The sequence below is a fragment of the Amyelois transitella genome, chromosome 16, assembly GCF_032362555.1.
Source record: "Amyelois transitella isolate CPQ chromosome 16, ilAmyTran1.1, whole genome shotgun sequence".
NCBI lineage: Eukaryota > Metazoa > Arthropoda > Insecta > Lepidoptera > Pyralidae > Amyelois > Amyelois transitella.
In genome coordinates this window covers 409,675-433,075 of record NC_083519.1, presented here as the reverse complement: position 1 = coordinate 433,075, position 23,401 = coordinate 409,675, and the positions used below count along the sequence as shown (strand labels likewise).

Genomic DNA, 23,401 nt, shown 5'->3' with positions numbered 1-23,401 from the left:
CTTGTCTGTATTTCCTTTCTCTCATCTCATAATCCTGTGTCGTCATAGTAAATATGACGTTGTGACACTTTGAACATCGTCTTTTTCATATGCGGAGTAGACAGAGCCAACAGTCCGGAAATGACTGATAGGCCACGTTCAGGTGTATGTTCAATACTGCTTAGTCGCCTTAGACGACATCCATGGGAAATAGATTTAGTGGTTCTATACTTAAGTACCGGCACAAAATAAAACACTCTTATTTTTTATAATATTTATTAATACTCCCCTCGCATCATTACAGTTTATTTACAAAATACAAAACAAAAAAAAATCGCCAATATTTATGAGGCATCGTCGCCCGCTATCAAAACACCTCATTTCCGTACAAATTATACGAGTTACACTTATAACATCATCTACTCTTTATTATAAGGAACATAGCTAGATAATTCATCTACTGAACTATATACTGTGTTATCTAATTTACAAGTATACAAGATGGAAATAACAGTTTCAGGCAAAGTTAGTTCTGCACTCACATAAAAATTAAAATTTTCGATGATGTCTTTAAAATGTTTTTTTTTCGTTCGTGAGCATCACGGAAAATTGAGCCATTTTCTATGTGAATTTGATTTACATCGATATTTTCAATGATTCGTTGTGTTTCGACATAGATTGTTTTGAAACTTTAATCATTTTTGGTTGGGAAGCAGTATTAATCTTATGTTTTAGAAATACCAGACAAAAGTCTTTATTTCAATTTCTACCTCACCAATCAATAGAGAAACATTTCGAAATATCCCATTTGGAATAATGAATAAAAAAAAAACAATCTCAGCGTGAAACTAATTGCAGAATAATTTAAATTAGTGTACGTCTCATTCCAGAGTGGGTGCAGAACTAAGGTAACAAATTAAACGCGAGTATCGTAACAGTGAAAAACAGTCGATAGAATTTCTTTTATAAATTTATTTGTCGTTATTTCCTAGTAATAAAGCTGGACCTCTTTTATGAATGATTTATTATTCTGAGTAATAAAATATGTCAATAGCATGCTTCGTCAAAATGTTGATAATTGCGAAAAATCAATTTTATTTTTGTAACAAACTAAAATATCATCATTTCACAAGAAGTGATTTTACTTTGTTATTGAGTGTTCTAAGAAACTGAAAAGTACTCAAAATTAGGCTCTAATTTGAACTGAAATTTCGGAAATTACTCTTTGGAAACTCTAACTTAATAAATCATGATATACCTTTGATAAAAATGGTAAACAAAATTAGTTACAATTAAAAAGATTACAAATTATACCTACCAATATTATTTTTTTCAAAGAAAGGATAATATCATAACGTCTCGGCGGCGGCATCAGGCGCCAAAGCGATCCGGATCAAGCGCCAAAGAAAATCGACACGTGTCAGTGTTGCCATGTTAGTTACTGTATAAAATTAAATTTTCTATATATTTGGACAGAAGTTATTTTTATATTTATACATTGGGAACAAACGGAACTAAGTCTATTCAAATCAAACATGTCGTTTTGCGAATATTTTTTTTACATATTCTCATCATCTTCCACGTTAGCTTGGTAGCAAATATACATTCAGTCAGAAAAGTATCGGGAATGGATTATTTATTTATGGTTCCAAATTCAAATTTTTGTTTTTTTTGTTGTTGTTAGATTGGCACAACTGTTTTCCATTTTGGCGCGGAGTTTGAGTTGCATCTGTTGTTTACATTAAATACAGTGCTATTTTTAGTTATATCATATCTAGTGTGTATTGCTAATTTCATAATGGATAAAAACATCGAACAAAGAGTTTGTCTTAAATTTTGCATTGCCAATGGAATATCGTGTTCGGAGTCACTGAAAATGTTACAGAAGGCTTACGGTGAATCTACTTTATCAAAAACTCGTGCTTATGAGTGGTACAAAGCATTCAAAAGCGGTCGAGATGTGATGGAAGATTTGCCTCGCTCTGGTAGGCCATCAACGTCTGCAACTGAAGTTAACATCGCAAAAGTGAAGGAAATAGTGACTGAAAATCCTCATTCAACTTTGAGAGAGATAGCCACCGAACTTTCTGTATCTCACGAGTCGATCCGTACCATTTTAACTAATAATTTGGGTATGAAACATGTTGCCGCTCGGCTAGTCCCAAAAGACCTGAATTTTTTTCAAAAACTCAATCGCATGAGAGTCGCTGAGGACATGCTAGAACGAGTCAATTCCGACCCAACATTCATGAAACGCATTGTTACTGGTGACGAGACGTGGGTTTACGAGTTTGACATGCAAACTAGTCAACAAGCTTCGGAGTGGCGCCTTCCAACTGAACCGAAACCGAAAAAACCACGCCAAAGTCGTTCAAAAGTCAAAGTCATGTTGACTGTTTTCTTTGACTATCGCGGTGTTGTGCACTCGGAATTCTTGCCGGAAGGTCAAACGGTAAATAAGGAATATTATTTGAGTGTTATACGGCGTTTAAGAGAGCAAATCCGACGAAAAAGGCCAGATTTGTGGAAAGAAAATTCTTGGATTTTGCACCATGATAATGCACCTTCGCACAAGGCCATCATTGTGAACGAATTTTTAACCAAACACTCAACAAATACCATCGAGCAACCACCATATTCACCAGATATGGCTCCAGCCGACTTTTTTCTTTTTCCTAAACTCAAATTACCACTTCGTGGCACCCGTTTTCAATCGGTAGAAGACATAAAAGAGAATTCGCGGCGAGAACTGACCTCAATTCCGGAAACAGCGTTTAAAAAATATTTTGATGATTGGATTATTCGTTGGCGTAAGTGTATCGTTTCTAAAGGAGCATATTTTGAAGGTGATAAAATAAATTTGGATGAATAACAAACAGTTTGTGTATTATTGATCTTTTCCTGCTACTTTCTTGACAGAGTAGTATACATAGTCTGTGCCAGTCAATCAAGAGAGTAGTGTGAAAATGGAGGTTGTTATTCTAGGTGATGGGCTAACAACCTGTCACTATTGGAATTTCGATTCCATCATTAAGCCATACAGCTAAACATGGCCTTTCAGTCTTTTCAAGACTTGTCTCTGTCTGATCTTATGTAAAGCAATAAAGAGCTTGCTTACCATTAGGCAGATTGAGGTAAAGTGCACTGAAATCTATTATTAAAAAAAACTTATTATAGCAATTATAAGGTTTATCGAACCTGTTTCGTCGAAGGCAAAGTTTCCGCGCCTAGTTTAAGTTTAGCGAAAACCTACTTGCGCAACTTACCTGACACAGTATAATGCAAACAGATCTCGCAAATCCGCAGTTTCCCGCAAGAGTTTATCCGCGACGGCATTTCCTACATAATCTTATTTCTACAGCGGTTTAGTGACAATGTACTTTGAAAGTTTTCTAGCTATGTTTTTAATTTGTTGATAATTTTAATGGATTGCAAATAATTCATTAAATAGGATTTAAATTAATGGATTTTGACGAAGCGTGTATGATTAATATTAAATGAAACAATGGATTAATATAGTGTCCATTAAAAAAGAATATTGACACGAAAATTCAAAATTTTAAATATATTTTATGCTAACAATACTTGGTGTCTTTATAATTACTAACAACTTTGACCTTTTTTTCCAATTTGATTCCTTACAGGTCGGATACAGTGAACCAAATAGAAATTGTATCATCGTCGTATAATCGGCATATCGAAAATGGTACAATATTCCATATGGCCATCAAATGTAATGTGTATTTTTAACCATATTGGAAAGAACAAAACATTTCCACCCGCGACATCAAGTAAAACAACGAACGAAATTCCTATCCGGCTTACAGCGGACCACGATATTGAATTTTCTACAGAAGAGGTCCAACCTGCATTTAATTAAATTGTTCTAGGAACAAAAACACAGTTTTAAACCACCAAAGTGGTCTACTAGATTCGATCTTACAAACTCTTTATATACAACAATACGAAATATATACACTGCGATTTGATATAAACCTTTATTCTACAATTACGTATAGTTTTAGTTTAATTTATTTACAAAGTTGTCAATGTACATTCCGATTTGATGAAACAATTGATAAGCAATTAAATAATATCACAATTAGGGGAATGAGCAAATAGTAAAATATATTCTTAAATAAATGTAATAGCATGTTGGTAATGGTCATTTAGTTACAAAAAAATAATAACAATGTATTTTGCCTTAGACCTAGTATGCGTGATGTATTCAAAAAAGGAATGTCTTAAAATATCACATTAAATTAACCGACAAATCTTACGTTTATTCTTTCTCCTGGCTTTAGTCCCGGTTGCATCCTCACCACTCTGGAGAGGAGCCCGGGGTATGCCTTTGACCATGGATCCTGGATTGGGTGAATCAGGGTTTTACACGAAACTACTTCCATTTTACCTCCGCAACCTTTGCATGTAAACCTGACCCATGTTGGATCGACCATGATTGCACATTTAGTTGCCTGCATGTGCAGGTTTCCTCACGATGTTTTCCCTCACCGTAAGAACATCGGTTAGTATACAAACTAATGTACATAACTTTTGAAAATAGTCATTGGTACATGTCCGAGGTAGGATATGGTCGCAAATTTTACGTATATAATGTTACATATTTGTTTATTATTTTTAATGAAAAAAAAACTGATATGACATACATTTTTTTGAAACGCTTTGTAGAATTTAACAGATTCGTTTTTTTATTATTTATTATATTTTTATTCTTGTGAATCGTGCAAGTGAAAATGTTAATAATGAAAAAGTATTTTGAAAGTTCAAATGAAATTAGTTCAAAAAGCATTAGCGTACATTACAATTGTACATTAATTAATTAAAATTATTCTACTAGATCACGCATTTCGTTTCCATCTGAATCCTCGTAACAATTCTTCTAATGTTTTAATTACTTCTAATTTAATTAACATTAACGCGTTGACGTCGGTAACAGGAGCTTTCGGCTGTCAGACATTTTGAAAATATAGTTTTATTTTAAATAAAATTCTGTCCTTTGTTTCACAACCAAATTTATTTGGATCGCAGTTTTCTGAAATGCATAGCTCAATGCAAATATTGAATGAAATGAATTTATGACTAAAACTGAAATATGTAACAAATAGTTTTTGTTGAAAATGTGGGAATAGAATCGTCGATTTTCTTTGTATTTATAAGTTTTATATATAAACCTGCATTTTTAAATCAACTTATGTTTGTTTACGTAAATAACTGGGAATTTCAAAAATAAGTCAAATTTAATATAATTTTACATTTTTTTTAACATAACTTAAATATAATTATAACTTATATTATTAAATAATCAAAAAAATTAAAATATACCTACTATTATTTCAAAATGGTACCGGATACGTTTTCAGCTTTTATTCAAGTATCTATGTAATGATAATAAATGTTATATTCGTTAAGTATTTTAATCAACATTAATAATAGTATTAACAAAATAAATCTTGGCTTTTTGGCTTACATCATTCGGTCATTTTCACGTATAATAAAAAGAATTTGTTATAAGAATATTTCTCCATACGGAAATTTCCCGGTAAAAAATTTAAAAAAAAACTTAAGACAAAGCCTTTGACGGAATAAAACCGGAATAAAAATAAAATAATGTTGAACATTTTAGCCATATTGTTAATCCATGTGGATTTAATAAGTGCAATTTAATGGAATAATAAATGGAAAGTGCTTTTAACAAATTCACGAGTATAAAATTGAATCATTAATTTATGGCTACATAAATGTATATGAAACAGAAACTACATTGTGCAGTGTAGATAATGTAACCTCAAAGTCATATCAATGACCTTCTTTAAATGTGATATTACTCGTAATTAATATTGATAGCAGCTTCATTATTGCAGATCTGCTATCCTTTTACCAAAATTTTAAACAAAGTTACTATGGCAAGTTCGTTGATTCGTCAATATTTTACAAGAGCAAATTTCATAACCATATGTTGGTTTTTCTTTGGTAAAACAAAAGTTAGACGAAAAATATTTGTTATTGAACGATTTACCGATAGAAAAGAAGAAGTCAATCTTTCGACGAATTAAAATCTTAGTTGACTGAACGTCCGAGGAGGAAAAATCTATGTCAAACTCATTCTAAATCAAACTAAAAACATTATGATGAAAGGATTAAGACGAGTTTATGAGAAACTTGTTATTGATGATTCGATCCAAAGCCTTACACATCCCGATAACGATGACATTAATCAAATAAACTATCCATACGATATCATTACACCGTGTCAATTAACAAGTACATTATAACTAAATCTCAGTAGAAGCCAAAAGCCCCAATTTCCGTGAGCTGTGAAGCCCATCATCTGCAGACCATAGACGACAGGAGGTAGGTGAAGACTGCGCAGCTCAGCTGGGACGTGAGGTAGGACGAGGCTCTGTTGCTGGTCTGCATTGCGGCTGGATGCTCACCTGGTGAAGAAGGTTGGTATAAAAACGGCGCCTGTGTGGCGCAGCGGTAATACGCTTGTCTGTGACACCGGGGGTCCCGGGTTCGAATCCCGGCCAGGGCATGATGAGAAAAGAACTTTTTCTGATTGGCCTGGGTCTTGGATGTTTATCTATATAAGTATTTATTATTATTATAAAATTATAAAATAAAATATAGTATCGTTGAGTTAGTATCTCGTAACACAAGTCTCGAACTTACTTCGAGGCTAACTCAATCTGTGTAATTTGTCCCGTATATAAAAAAAAAAAAAAAAAAAAAAAAGTACGGTTAATAAAATCTGTAGAGTTCTGCAAATTTTTTTTTTGATCTATGTGTTATTAAAATCATGATAATAGAGTCACGTCTAAGTGTAAGAATAAAACTATTTCATATCATTTTTATGGAATTCGTAAATATGGACAAAAGGATAGGCTAATAAATATAGGATTCTTCTTTTAGGCGATGAGCTAGCAACCCATCGCCTAAAAGAAGAATCCAAAATCCCCCTTTCACTAATTGGATCTCAATTTTTTCAAAGTTATTAAGCCATACAGCTGAACGTGGCCTTTCAGACTGTTGGCTTTGTCTACCCCGCCAGGGATAGAGACTTGATTTTATTGTATTGATATTATGAACAAATTACTCACCATTAAGTACGTGAACTGACACAGAAGCGGGGTGTGCATTATTCGGTACACAGGTGTAATTCCCAGAGTCTGTGAGAGCCGCCTTGGTGACCAGCAGTTTGCTGGTGGTGCCCCCTTCTGTCTTCTCTGTCTCCAGGCTGATGCCCCCTCGGGGGGAATCGAAGTCCACTACCGAGTTGCCGTGGTACCTGGTAGAAGTAATATCACCCTGTTAAAGAGTCATTGTAAAGGCACGGGTTCGAATCCCACCTCAGCCATGTACCAATGACTATTTTCGAAGTTGTGCATATTAGTTTGAATACAAATCCATGCTTTTACGATGCGAAAAAACACCGTGAGGAATACGGGTAAGGTTTACCTGCAAAGGTTGCGGAGGTTAGATGGGAGTCGCTTCGTTCGCTTCGTGTAAAAACTTGACTCACCCAATCTAGGATCCATGGTCAAAGACATACCCTGGGTTCCTTTTCAGAGTGGAGAGTATGAACCGGGACTAAAGGTGTATCTGTTTTGTGCTGTGTTGTATGTTTTACTCTTATGGTGCAATAAAGAGTTTTATCTTTCTATGTAAAGCCAGAAGTAAGAAGAATTAGTCAAGCGGTTGTTAACCCTTATGTGAGTGACGAGGTACCCGGGTACCTTCAGCGTTTTCAAATTCAAAGAAAAGTACGTTTTACGCTCTGTAGGTATCTGTGATTTCGTGAGAGCTCTTAACTACTTTTAAATTACTTATTTTTTAATATTTTGACCCAGTCAACTATTTACAATGTTTTGTGGACATCAAAACATATTTTAAACTCACAATAGAGTGATAAGGTACCCGGGTACCTCTTTGTGTCTTGTATGACAATGAAAGTAGTATTTATAATTTTGTACAAAAATGAAATACTAAACATTTGTAATGATAATTTATTTCTATAAAAATAACTAATTCTTCGTTTATGCAGAATTAGCACAACTTTGGAAGCAAGTGTTAGTTGTTGGACGAGTTACTGCATGTTCATCATAGTCTGGTTTTCGGCATTTAGTGCAAGCTTTTCGTGTTTTTCTTTGCTTGCGTTTGAGTTCTCTGCATATGTAGCAACTTCCGTCGAATGCAACACGTCCTGTAGAATCTTGTCTAGTGTAACTTATAGAAGTTGTAGATCCAGAAGGAATTGAAAGCATAAGTTCTTGGCCAAGCACGTCCTGAATTGCAGATCTCACATGTAATTTTGATGTCACAATGCAATTTCTTGATCTTTCTTCTATATTTTTACCACACAGTTGGAGACTCAATGATTTCAAAAATTGTCTACGTCTGTCACTCGAGCCAAATTGTGGGTTATGTTCCATGTAAATGATATATGCTGCCAAAGCTACAATGTCAATTATATTATAAAAAAAGTGCTAAAGGCCACCGATTCTTTCTGCGTTTTACGGTATATTCTGCTAACAGCTTATCCATATTGTCCACTCCACTTTTGGTTTTATTATAATATAAAATTATTTCTGGCTTGGCAGTTTCCCCATCACTTTCAGTAACTGGTGACATGTGCATTGATGATAACATTATTACTGCTTTATTCTTTTTAGGTACGTAGGAGCACACAGTTGCTTCTTTGCTAAAGGCGATGTTAGAAGAATAAATTATCCTCTCCTTGTGTGCTTGCTTATTTGCAGGAAGAAACCTTACCAACTTACCATTTTCTTACCGTTCCAACTAATGTCATATTCCACGAAGTCAAGAAATGAGCCAGTTGAAGAGATGTAAAAAAAATATCCATCGTTACATTCAGTCCTGAATTTTTATATTTAGCCACAAGATCTAATACAGTGCATTCTCCAACATTTGTTTGACGATTGCCATCACTTGATTTTCCTGTATATATTTGTCCATTGAGGGGATAGAAATTATTTGCATCACAAGCCCAAAATATTTTTATGCCATACTTTTCAAGTTTCGATGGCATGTAACGAGTACGCCCACGATATCCATACAGCTGTTCGTCAACGGTAATATATTCATGAGGCTTCGAGCTAAAATAATAGCTAAGCTTAGCTAAATTAAAACAGACATTACATATTAACTGTATGAAGGTACCCGGGTACCTCGTCACTCTTTTAAAGGTGTTTTATTTGTCACTCACATAAGGGTTAATGGATCTTCATAATGCCAAGGAAAACTTCTTTGTGAACACCTATTGTCTCCGGAATCCGACTTTGTATGCAACCTTTGATTGGCATTCAACGTCTTAATGATTTTCACACGGATCGTCATCATAAGTGCATACCAGATTCAAAGAATTGACAATTTAACCAGGACAAAATGAATTTAATTCAGAAAAGTCATGATCACCGCGGGATTTGAACCCAGATAGGAAATATCACCAGTGTAACTGTATCACTCGCTCTTAATCTCAAGCGACATTATCACGAGAAATATCTATTTACTTGTAAATAAGAATGTCGTTAACTCAAGCAGACTCACAATATAAGAGCCGAGATTAAATTCTGCCGAGACTGGATTTCAAGGCCTTATTGGAATTTATTTATAGACTTTTACCAGACTAGAAAACAATCAATAAGCGTGCAAACTATAAAATAAACAGATTTTTGAGATAAAAGTATAGAAATCTTGTGCCAGTATAAATTTTGATTAAATTGTTAATTATACTCCGCATTCATAGATATAACTACGTCTATATCCCTTGCGGGGTAGACAGAGGCAACAGTGTTGAAAGACTGATAGGCCACGCTCAACTGCTTGGACTTAAGATAGAATTGAGATTCCAATAGTCACAGGTTGCTAGGCTATCGCCTAAAAGAAGAATCCCAAGTTTATAACCCTATCCCTTAGTCGCCTTTTAGACATCCATGGGAACGAGATGGAGTGGTCCTATTCCTATTTTTATTGGTGCCGGGAACCACACGGCACTCCGCATACTATGATATATATACCTCTGTGGCGCAGCGGTAGTATCTGTGACAGCAGATCCTGGGTTCGAATCCCTGCCAGGCCATGATGAGAAACTTCTTCAGATTGGTCAGGGTCTTGGATGTTTATCAATATAAGTTTTTTTTTTATAAAATATAGTATTTATCATTAAGTTTAGTATCTCGTAACAAAAGTCTCGACCTTACTTCGAGGCCAAATCTAGCTGTGTAATTTATCTCGAATGTAAATACTTATTTATAGATAAATATTTATATTGTTTATTTATGCCGGTGTGGTAGCAAAAAAGAAAATATAATTAACCTACTTTATTCCCACGCATATTGTAAGTCATTGTTTAAAAAAGTTCTTTAACTTAGGTTCTTGTTTATGGTGGGGGGGCTAGCTATTTGTCCAGCTATTAGAGGGGCTGTTGATTCTGTCTACCCCGTAAGGTTTTATTGCGACTTTTTATTTCTTATTCATTAATATTTACAATCTATATTGTAGAACAGTTCAAATCAAAAAAATATAAAGGACCCCTCCATCTCTTTCTCATTGATTTCGTAAAATTTGACTAAGGTATAGGCTTATAAACTTGGGATTCTTCTTTTAGGCGATGGGCTAGCAACCTGTTGGTATTTGAAACTCAGTTCTATCATTAAGCCAAATAGCTGAACGTAGCCAATCAGTCTTTTCCAGACTGTTGGTTCTGTCTACCCCGCAAGGGGTATAGACCTGATTATATGAATGTATGTTTGTACAATCTATAATCACAGGTCCTGACCTAATGCGATAGATAAGTACATGCATAAAAATGTTTATTATTAACTTAATGATAAAATATACTCTCTTGAAAATTTATTCTGATATAATAACTTTGATTGATTGTTGATATATGGTATAGGCTCGGTCAAATTGGAAAATAATTACATCTTTATTGAATAGTGTGATTTAGGACCAAGGTTTAAGTGCCATTTCCCCTTTTTACTTTGCCCCTGATAACCTAAGGTACAATTTTTTTGTATCTTCGAGAATTATAGATATATCTTCTGTCTAAGAGGTCAATCCTACTATACAAAATTATACATATGAAAAAATTTTCCCATTCCGTTCAGAGGTCCGTGAAAGTATAAAAGGCAGACTTTCACAGATAATCATGTTACGTAGCGCAGTAACAATTTCTTGCACAAAATCTGAACATACAAGTCACGAATATAATAGTATAGAACCAAACATATAGGTATTCTTACCATAAAACAGAGGCGCTGGAAGGAGGCGAGGAGTGGACGTTCACTGAACACGTCAGCGATATCGTACTGCCTTTCTTCACATACACGTCCTGAGAACCCCAGATGGTCGCCGCCGCCGCTGCAACAAACGAAACCCACCCTAAACATACGCAGAAACAATAAAACACAAAGGCGAAAATCGCCTGCGTCGAATGCAGAATTCTAATCCAATGAACTTGGATTTAAACCGTGAAGGAATACAATTGATGTTTATGGAAATGCGAGTGCTACTTTTTGTTTTGTTAACGTCGGTGATTTGTTGGAGTGATTCCTAGTTTTATACGACGATCATTGGTTGGAGTTAAAATATTGGCTTGGAAACACGATGTGTTCGATTTGAAAATCGAACAAAAGAACATTTTTGTTTGTCTTCAGAAAACTAAGTAATTTTAATTTTGTTGCTTAAATTATATCATTTTATTTTGCTTCGATGTTTGTCCTTTATTTTTTATATCAAGTCCGAATCAATATATAAGTACCTATATAAATAAATTATGCTACACGTTTCGCAAAAACAGCAAGTTGAATAGGGATCTTCAATTACATTTTCTGATCATTGGAAGAAAAAAAAATGGAATCAATATTTAATATTACTTAAATACAACCTTTATAAGAAACTCAGTGAACAAATTATCTAAAAATAAACCTTATTGTTCGGTAAGACGTATACGAACATTTACGGAATGTTTTCATGTATCAATTATAGATTGTAAGAAATCCTCTAACGAAACACAAATAAAATTGCCTGAAAATATTGAGAAAGACTTTTTTAAAATTTTATGAATATGACGAAATATTCTTACTTGTGTAAAACCCAGTAAAATAAGCAGATTAATTACGCGCCTAGAAAAAACATCTATGGAGCAGAATGATTCTTTGACAACGAAGATGTACTGGCGATCTTGAAGGATCCATCCTATAATGTCTTGTCATCGTAAAAACACTAGTGTTTTGTGAAAGATATTATTAAATTATTGATTATAGATAGATATAATAGGAAGACGTTGGATGAAAGCCGCTTTTAAAAAATTAAGAGTTAACGAAATCTTATTGTACCTACATACATATTATTATAGTATCATATAGACTTCTTACAAATATGTCCATCGAGGAGTCTTATAACCAGCAACTAATTACATTCTGTTTTAATGCCAAATTACATAAAATTATAATTGTTATAACCTATTTAAAATCTGATTGATTTATTTAAGGTATATTTCTACACAATACAAAAATAATAACATCATTAGTATAATTTTATCTGACCATCATTTTGCATTATTATAAATATTAAACTGCAATTATGTTTTTTGGGTATGTCCAGCTTAACATGCACGTTCCAATGCTAATATTGAAGACAAACATGCATCTAATATCGCTAGTGAGGAACATAATAATTTCAGCAATATTAATCATACATTATCATATGAATATTGATGGAAAACATGATAAAACTCAAATGGAATCTTTTACTTACGGCAAAAGAAAAGAAACAAAAATATTTAAATTAAAGGGTTAGCTATAAATGCAATTCGTCACGTAAATGATACTCGTCATATTCGCTACTCGTCATTTCCGTAAGTCATAATTTTCGCAAGTCGTCACACAACTAGTCATTACATTTCTCTCATGTGTCGACTTTCTTTTTTTTATTGACAAAATGAAATAAATAAAATAGCCATTTACCTACTACCATTTTTATCGCATTAGGTTAATAAGTTATGTCAATATTTTTTATTTTATCAACCACGCTTTGATTAGGTTATGAGAATGACTTTTTTTTTTCATTACCGTACTTAATTAAAGTAAAATCTTTTCTATTTACGAATATGACGAGTTGCATTTATGACGATTTGCTATGAAACCTTAAATTAACATATTTTTTCTTACCACACAATGTTTTTCATATTTAAAGGTGTTAATGACGACTACTAATTCAAATTAATGATGAAATGCATGAGAAAGGAATCGAATCTGATACCTGAGGAGCGGGGCGGGGCCTGTGTCGCGGGGTGTGGGAACTCATCTGGAATTCAGAAGACAAAGCTTAGGGATGGGTTCAGGGAATACAAAATGGCGACTTTAGAAAATATGGACGGCGGACAGTGCGGAGAAAAGTATATAAATTTTAAACACATGTGATATGAGAGAAATGGATCTGTGAGTCACGTTTAAGAAGAAATTAAGATATAAAATGCAGGCAAGTATTCAACCATTCAAAATGCAAGTATAGTATATCAATAACATTTACGACACTTAACAGATTAGTATAATAAATAATGAAAAATGTATCTCTAATTTCTGAATCTTTTGCAGTAAGGGAAAATATCATAAGGAAATTTGAACGTTTGGTAACTTACTTTTTTATTTTATTTGTTACAGCTTTAAGTTTGTTTCACTAGTGTAAAATATTATTTTCTTTAGCTTCTTGGTTTGTGTGGCAACTTACTTAAAAGGTTCAAAGATAACCTAAGTACTTAGATTCTCTGTGACAGTACACAATTTTTGACCATGGTGGGGACACCCTAGGGACAACGTAAATAAGTTCAATGTCAAGAGGATATAGCCAATAAAACCATTACAAACTATACTCGTTCTATTAAACAAATCGAGATATATCTATAGGTATTTATGAAATTCAAAATTTGCATCCATACTTATTTCTATATGTGTGTGTATGAATTTGTTTGTCCGCCTTTCACGTCAAAACCGCTGAACCAATTTGGATGAAATAAGGCAAACATTTAGTGTGGAGTACGGAGAAGGACATTTAGTATTTTTCAAGCGAGCAAAAGCTTATGTTAAAATAAACCTTCATATAAAATCCGCGCGACATTTTGATCGTAAAACTACAAATTTATATCAAGAATTAACACTAGCTTAGACACAAATAGATGATATTGCTAAATACGTTCTCGCTCAAATATTAATTTCAATTGCAAACTTAGTACATCATAAAGTACTCCACTCCGTCAATAAGATTCCCAAATAAGGATCAAACCAGTCTATTTTACCATTCCGTTTAACATGACCACGGCTGAATAATTTGATATATCGTAAGCGAGCTATCGTTTAAATCAAAACGCGTTGCAAATATTTATTACGTTTGTTTGGGAAATATTTTTATGGGAAAAAATGTATTCAGGATTTATAGTGCGCTTGGGAAGCGCTGTGAGCTATTGTAGGCATTTTTCAGATATAACAAGCTTCGTAATTGGGTTGGGTAGAATTTGAGATCCTTCACTAGTACACTAATGGTAGACGTAAAAAAAGCATATTATGTACCCGATTTCGCATGCGAAGTTTATTTTTATGCTTTTTGTGTGATTTGCTTTAAGATATCCAATGTTATATACCAGTATAAGTATTTTTATAGAATATAGTATAGTTGAGTAAGTATCTCGTAACACAAGTTTCGAAGCTAACTCAATTTTTCCCATGGATGTCGTAAAAGGTGACTATATGATAAGCTTATGAACTTGAGATTCCTCTTGTAGGCGATGGGCTAGCAACCTGTCATTATTTGAATCTCGATTCCGTCATGGAGCTACATAGCTGAGCGTGGCCTTTTAGTCTTTTTAAGACTATTGGCTCTTTAAGGGACGTGATTTTATGTATGTGTATTTAATCACGCCTACTGGAGGAGTTAGTAGAGACTACATATTTCCACTTATCAGTCCATGATCATAGTAAATCACATCTCAACATTCTCGTTTTAATAATTCTCCTAGCGATTGTCTCTAGAAAAGAGCCCAGGGTTAGCGTATAATATCATCAAGAAGTGTGTAAGTCTGGTCATTACCTGAAACAACACAAATCATCGATCATGACCTTGTTTGTTTGGAATCAGTTAGGCCAATGATTTTTAACAAAAATTCACAAGCAATTTTTAACAAAGGAATAATCCTTTAATCACTTTACTACATGCAGTTTTAATATATGTTAATATTTGTCGTGATAACTAATTTTTTAAGTAACCCATTATTTATTCCATCTGTTTCATTGTCAACATTTTACATAATCTTATCAAAAGAAACCGCTAACTAACTACGAGTAACAGTATTCATAACTGCTAATTAACATTCACAAATAACTGAAAGCCCTCTAATACAGGTAGGTTTATTCAACTAGTTACACATGTTACCAACTATACCTGACTGGCTTCATTTCAGTCAAGAATTCATTTAAGGTGTTATTCCATTGTTGCCGCACATATCGATCGATCGATCCTTGTTATTCCGATTTATTTTATAACAACTACCAACCGTCTCGTAATTTATGAAAGACCACGTTCAGGTTTATGGCTTGATAATGGAATTGAGACTCAAATAGTGACAGGTTGCTAGGCCATTGCTAAAAGAAGAATCTTAAGTCTCTTTTTTTGATTGAATTTTACATTCTGCATTAATCTTTTCAATTTAATTAGTCCTCGTAGAAAATTTCAAATCAAAAAAGTGTAAGGGGATTAGTGTCAATGATCAAAGCCATAATGCAAACAGGATAAGGTTCTCGACGCTCTAAAATTTCGTTATCTTAGGTCTTGATTATATATATCTACCGAGCTACATATAATTACGCCTTTATCTCTAACGGGATAGACAGTGGCAATAGTCCCGCAAAGCCTGAAAGCCACGTTTAGCCGTATGCCTTAATACAACTAAGCTTCTTTTCAGGGAATATGCAACCACGACAAACGCCAACAGAATCATGTTCGTAGTATGCTATGAAACTGCGGTCTAATTTCCAGTAACTAACAATCTACTGAGTTAATAAGTTAAGCTTATGATTACCAAGAATTGCAACTTTCATATTCAAATATATAACGTCAAAGACACCAAACCCAACAAAATAAGGTTGTTATGTAAATTTTTCAGCTTTGAAAATAATATTCAGTTCGGATCCTTTTGAAACTATTTCAAATTGAAGTATTGAAATATATCTCTTTGAGATAAACTTCGAAAAGCAATGTCGCTTTAATATTGAATAAAGTAAACTACAGCATCATATAAAACCTGGACCATTGGACTCACAATTTTATTACTAGAAAGGTTTATGATAAACGTTTGTGTATATATTTTTGTTATGTTCTTCATTTAAATAAGTTTGATAAAATATCATAAAAAAAATCTACGCAGTACGTTAATATGGGCACCTACATTTTCCTTAAAAATAATGTTATTTTGATCTGTATTTAACACATCTGAGTGTTTCCAATCAAATTCAAATTAAAAAAACTACTGCACAATCTTCATTTGTTTTTATTAATGACACAAGTTTTGCGTTTTATCTCCGAGATATGATGTAAGCACCTATTACAAAACAAACAGGCGACAAGGTTACCGAGCACGCTCAGTGTAATTGAGACTCCGACCAGGTCAAACGCGCAGCACGCCAATCAAAATGATTCTGCCAATTGTAGTAATAATAGCTATTATTTTATTATACTACTACAGTACAAGAAACTTCAAGTACTGGCAAAAACGTGGTGTGAAACATGACAAACCCATACCGTTCTTCGGAAATAACATCGAGGTGTATGTACTGCGAAAGTGTATGTCGGATGCCGCTGTGGAAGCTTATTGCAAGTACCCAGGTGAAAAAATTGTTGGATACTATCGGGCCAATACTCCTGAACTAGTGATTAGGGATCCAGATATCATGAAGCGTATTCTAGTTACGGACTTCGAATACTTTTACGCACGAGGGATTAATCATAAGGAAGTTGTGGAGCCGTTGATGAGGAATTTGTTCTTTGCGGATGGAGATTTGTGGCGGTTATTGCGCCAGCGCATGACACCAGCTTTTACTAGTGGGAAACTGAAAGCGATGTTCCCACTGATCATAGACTGCGCTGAGAGACTTCAGAAACGCGCTCTCGTCGTGTCAGCTGCGGGGAAGAAATTGGATGCTCGCGATCTGATGGCGAGGTACACTACAGACTTCATCGGCGCTTGCGGCTTTGGTGTTGACGCTAATTCACTCGGGGATGAAGAGTCTGCCTTCAGAAAACTTGGTGCACAGATATTTCAGCCCACTGTTAAAGACATGTTAGTGGCTACGTTAAAAGAAGTATTCCCGGACGCATGTAAAAATTTGAAATATTTAGCTCGGTTTGAAGATGATTTGAAGAAGTTCGTGTCAGATGTTCTCCGTTTAAGAAATTACAAACCGTCAGGAAGAAATGACTTTATTGATTTAATGTTGGAGTGCAAACAAAGAGGGATCATTGTTGGTGAATCTATTGAACGTCGAGCTAAAGACGGCACCCCAGAAACAGCATCTATTGAGCTAGATGATACGCTGATCGCGGCACAAGTATTTATTTTCTTCGCAGCCGGCTTCGAGACTTCTTCGTCTGTTACCAGCTACACATTACACGAATTGGCATTTAATCCAGAAATACAAGAGAAAGTACAAAAAGAAATCGATACAGTCCTAGCCAAGTATGATAACAAGTTGACGTACGACGCTATCAAAGAGATGACTTACTTGGGTTGGACTATGAAGGAAGCAATGCGAATGCTGCCATCTGTTGGATTTTTGGTTAGACAAAGTGCGAAGCCGTATACATTTCCTGAGTTAGATATATCAATTGATGCTAATGTGGGAATAATAATTCCACTACAAGCGATGCATAATGATCCAGAATACTTCGAAAATCCTAAAGAATTTCGTCCGGAGCGGTTCGATCCTGAGAATTTAACAAGAAAGCAGCGGGATGTATTCCTGCCTTTTGGAGCTGGGCCTCGCGCGTGTATTGGAGAGAGATTAGGCCTGATGCAGTCATTGACAGGACTGGCGGCTGTGTTGTCCAAGTTCTCAGTATCACCGGCGCCCGATACTATAAGATGGCCTAAAATAGACCCAAAATCGGATGTTGTCCAGATAATCCAGGGTGGGCTGCCGTTGATGTTTAACGAGAGAAAAATAACGAGTTAATCAATATGTGGATTTTTTTTTTTTTTTTTTTTTTTTTTATTTATTATTATCACACAAAACAGATAACAACTATTACAAAAATTACATTAAAAAAAAAAAAAAAAAAAGATATTAAAAACGGGTTGCAATCCAAAACATGTGTGTACACAAAAAACAATTAATCGAGAAAATTCTTACGGTCTAAGAGATAACCTAAAGAAGAATTCAATACAAATTTAATACAAAAAAGAAGAATTTAATACAAAAAAGGAAACTAAATATATAAGTTATTAAGTAGGTACCCTAGTTATTATGCTCCTGTAACACAGTACAGGATGTCTTTGACTATTTTAATATAGGAGCCAAGTTTTGAATTAAAAATATCAAATTCAGGGTTATCTAACATCACCTCGTTATACTGACGGGCCATCCTAACAATGGGGTTATAAAATGAGGTATTATTTTTATAAGTTTGTAAAGCGAAAAGTTTTGTTCGATTAGCCCTGCGGTTGCTATATCTAGTGTTAAAAGATAGTTGAGAGAGCAAGGAAGGAACATCAATTATAGAGTGAATTATTTTATACAAATAAATAAAATCAAAATATTTTCTGCGTGATTCCAACTTCTGTATGTTAAACATTGATAGTCTTGCCTCATAATCGAGAGCGGTACGACTCAAATGTTGACGATAACATAAAAATCGTAAGCACTTTTTTTGAACTCGCTCTATTTCATCCACATGTACCTTGTAGTGTGGTGACCATATTGGGCTGCCGTATTCCAAAATTGATCTGACCAAGGTATTAAATAAATATATAATTGACTGAGGCTTTTTAAAACCTTTAGTGGATCTGAATACAAACCCAAGGAGCTGATTTGCTCTTTTTGTTATAAGGTCGTAATGTGCTCTGAAAGTCAGTTTGTCATCAAACATAACACCTAGATCTTTGACAACATTACATCTTTTAAGGACCTCGTTTTCAATAGTATAGTCAACAACAATCTTATTACACTTGTTTGTGAATGTTATGACGAAACATTTGCCTATGTTGAGATTCATAAGTTTTTCCTTGCACCAATTTGAAATGGTATCTAAATCTCTCTGTAACAATTTACAATCGTTGGTGTTCTCAATAGTTTTAAATATTTTTAAATCATCAGCGTACAAGAGACATTCACAAGATAGGCGCTCGATAAGACTGTTAATGAACACAACAAAGAGTAAAGGTCCCAAATGTGACCCCTGCGGCACACCCGATGCCACTGCAATGGGAGATGAAGTATACCCTCTCAAGGTCACCAGCTGGCTTCTTTTGTCTAGGTAGGACGTCAACCATCGCAAGAGGTTACCGTGAATACCACAGGAGGCAAGTTCGATGCAAAGCTGAGTATGACTGACCTTGTCAAAGGCTTTCGAAAAGTCTGTATAGACAGAGTCAACCTGACCACCTGTCGCAAAGCTCTTACATAAATAGTTTTTGTATTCAAGAAGATTGGTCACGGTTGATCTCGATTTCACAAAGCCATGCTGCCTTTCAGATATGATTGGTTTAAAATGATTGTATAACTGATTGTGAACCAACAATTCCAAAAGCATAGCAAGACATGACAAGATGCTTATTTGTCTATAATTCTCACAACGAGACTTATCTCCGCTTTTATACACAGGAATGATATGAGCTATTTTCCATCGTTTAGGGAAGGCTCCCAGTGTTAGCGATTTATTAAATAAAATGTAAAGCGGCGTACATAGCTCATTAGCACATTTTTTTATGAAAAACGGAGGTAGTTCGTCAGGCCCAGGACCTTTCTTGGCATCCAATTGTTTGATTTTCATCATAATATCTTTTTCGGTAATATTAATATGAGACAATGTGCTAATCGCTCCATTCGAGAATAACTCATTACTGCGGCCGGATTGATTTATGGATGATTCACCCTCCTCAGAATCTGATTGAAACACTGATCCGAAATATTGCGAAAACATTTCACAGATATCTCGGCCATTAGAGGAAGAGGAATCACACAATTGCATAACTTGAGGCATTGAGGAATGTCCCTTTCTATTGTTAACGAATTTCCAAAAATGTTTTATATTATCCGACAATGATTCTTCAATTGAAGCAATATATTTCTTATAGCACTGATCAGAAATTTTTTTCGATCTGGCCCGAAGTAGAGAGAATGTGTCATAATCTCTAGGATTATTAAATTTTTTGTAAAGTTTATGATATTTATTTTTTTCTTCTATGCACTTTATTAATGATTTACTGTACCAAACGGGATAATTTTGGGGCTTTACAGAAGTAAAGGGAGTGTGTCTCTTAATAATTTCAAAAAGCTTATCGTAAAATATGTCTGTGCATACATCTAAATCAGAATTCGACAATAAATCATACCAGTCCACCACGCTTAATTCGCATCGAATATTTTCATAATCACACTTCCAAAAGTTAAATCTTTTTTTATTTAAACAATTTAATCCTTTATCAATGTAGGGTTTCAAAGGAAATTGGAATTGTAAAGCAGGATGATGCTTATCTTTTAAACTCAACGGTTCGGCCTGAGTAACAGATAGAGTTTCATTTGATGAGAATACTAAGTCGAGGTTACGACCATTTTCGTTTGGTATTTTGTTACTCTGATATAGGTGACAAAGTGACATAAATTCTTGCAAGAGCACCAATTTTTTCTTATTATGTGGGGTGTGTAATGGCCCATCACTAACGAGACCTATAGGAGAATATGCAGGGGTGTTAAAATCTCCTACGATTAGGAATTGATCATCCTGGCAGTAATTCAACAAAACATTTTGACAATTTGTGTAGAATTCGTCTAACTTTGAAACAATTAAATCAGGTGGAAGATAACAAACACATATATGAAGTTTAAGTGAACTAGAAGCATTCAATATTATAGTGATCCAGATATCCTCCAGACTGCTGTCCCAACATGCCCTCCGAACAACCCGAAAAGACTTTTTAATAGCAAGAATTACTCCACCGCCTTCCTCTTTAGAAGAATTAGTATATTGTAAGCGATCTTTTCTGAAAATATTGTAACGAGAGTCTATAACCTCACCGTCAAATATACCTTGATTCAGGTTGGTTTCCGTTAGGCATATTACGTCATAGTCGGAGTTCAATATATTATGATACAATTGTGGTAATTTAGTACGTATTCTATTGACGTTTTGATATATTACACTAATCATTATGAAGGATTAAAAGAAACACAATATAAAACTTTATGTTCAACATTTTAACTCAATCACGAAAACTTGTTAAGATGATCAATAGTTTTAATGAGGTGGGCAGGACTTTGTTCGTCCTTCCGAATGTATACCTGTCCGAAACGAACCCAGACAAATTTGTATTTTTTATCTCTACAAAACTTCCGTGCAGCGCTATGTACTTCTTTAGCTTCTGGGGACAAATGTTCGGCCACGTAAATTCTGCGAGTTTCTCCTTTAAGGCCAATGTGAGTCGAAGCAAGTTTGTCTTTTGGATGAGATTTATTAAAGCGAGTCACTGATGACAGGATATGATCGCGAAGCCGTTGAGATGAAAGAGAGACAATAATATTACGTGGTCTATCCGTGGAAGGGTCCATTTTAGCAACCCGGCGACACGCTCTCACGTCGCTATCAGAAATATCAACTTTTAAGCACTCACAGAGCTTTTTAAATAATCCCATTAAATTTTCATTTTTATTTTCGGGAACCTCGTGTATCTCTAGATTCAAATCACGTGATATTTTTTCCATCGTTTGTATTCGGGATTGTAGTTTGACGAGCGAAGTCTGTGTTTTAGACAGGATTTAGTGCAGGTGTATGATTATAGTTAAAATTATATATATTGTTTTGTTGTAAAAGTTAAATAGATCTACCAGATTTACTAAGAATTTAAAAATGACCTATTTAGGGCTACGAAATACAATATAATGCTTACATACAAGTGGTAAAAGTTGTGATGTTGTGAATCCGAGTATTACTTGTAATTGATGATTTATACAACGAATTATTTATTTTACATTTATTTCTAAATAAAACCTTGTAATGGTGTATTTTACAGCTTGTGCCTGACTGTATTGCACATTATTATGTGAATTGTTACTACGTTTCATTTTTGACGATTATTTTGTACCTCATTGTGTTATATTTTTGGTCAGACGATAAATACAACTTACATTTTTGTTTTCTCAAACTACAAAAGTGGTTTTATTTCTTGTCAACTTACAAAAAACGGTAATAAAGTCTTTATAAAATACAAGGTTGTTATTTTTTTATATTTACGGATGAAATAAAAAAAAATAAAGTATCTTCTAATATTTTATACATAATCATTTTAGTTTATATATAAATAGACATTACATATACATTTACGTATATATTTCATATAAATGCGTCTATAATGGCCCTTTGGTGGGTGGCTCCTTCTCTTCCCATGTAGATTCTCTCTCTTTCTCTCTCTCTCTCTATCAAAGTCTTTAGTAGGGAGTAGGAGGAGGGAGACTTTTAAGTAGATTACACATAAATTTCGTCTTGACTCAGTATCCGAATCTCAATGATTCAATGATTCAGTTGAATACTATGTGACCTTTTAGATTTGTGGCTCTGTCTACCCGTATAAAAACACATATGTACTTAAGAGATGGTATTTAACTCTCTTGTTTTGCTACTTTATATTATATGCTAAACCTAATGGCAATCTCAATCTCAATACAACTAAATATGGCCTCTCTACGAGACTGTTGGTTCTGTCTATTCCTGTAACGGAAAAAGATGTGATTACATGTATGTATCCTGCCAAACGATCATTTTGATAAAAACATACATGATTACGTCTTTATCCCTTTCCGGGTAGACAGAGGCTCGTCTCGAATAAAGTGAAAGGCCACGTTCAGCTGTTAAAAATGACCAATTTATATTAGTGCCATGTTGTTTCCAGCACTTAAGAAACTACTGCTTATCTTTCTCATGGATGTCGTAAAAGGCGACTAAGGGATAGGTTAGTAAGCTTGGGATTCCTCTTGTAAGCGACGGGCTAGCAACCTGCCACTATTTGAACCTGAACTCCACCTTTAAACCATACAGCTGAACGTGTTCAGTTTTTCAAGACTGTGCGCTCTGACCACCTCGCAAGGAATGTAGACGTAACAATATGTATGTATTTTTATTT

General features: G+C 34.4%; 2 protein-coding genes across 5 annotated transcripts in view; one reads left to right on the top strand and one right to left on the bottom strand.

Moving 5' to 3' along the window:
- Positions 1-2,433: 2,433 nt before the first annotated feature.
- Positions 2,434-23,401, bottom strand: part of LOC106136110 (protein sidekick-1) — a 149,549-nt gene continuing 128,581 nt past the window's right edge. For 2 of the 4 annotated variants that reach the window (XM_060948423.1, XM_060948424.1), the window contains exons 4-7: positions 13,285-13,329; positions 11,265-11,382; positions 7,101-7,288; positions 2,434-6,434 (exon numbers count right to left, since the gene is read on the bottom strand). In XM_060948423.1, coding sequence (XP_060804406.1) covers positions 6,325-6,434; positions 7,101-7,288; positions 11,265-11,382; positions 13,285-13,329 — 461 coding nt within the window. In that variant the 3' untranslated portion in view covers positions 2,434-6,324. The remainder of the gene's footprint in view (positions 6,435-7,100; positions 7,289-11,264; positions 11,383-13,284; positions 13,330-23,401) is intronic. The other 2 variants (XM_060948425.1, XM_060948426.1) reach the window with 1 other exon arrangement.
- On the top strand, positions 16,668-18,252 carry LOC106136130 (cytochrome P450 6B6). Its single transcript, XM_013336585.2, has one exon. It carries the CDS (start codon positions 16,704-16,706, stop codon positions 18,240-18,242), a length of 1,539 nt encoding a protein of 512 aa, XP_013192039.1. The 5' UTR covers positions 16,668-16,703; the 3' UTR covers positions 18,243-18,252.

Coding starts and splice junctions, on each gene's coding strand:
- LOC106136130 (XM_013336585.2), top strand. CDS start 16,704: ATGATTCTGCCAATTGTAGTAATAATAGCTATTATTTTATTATACTAC.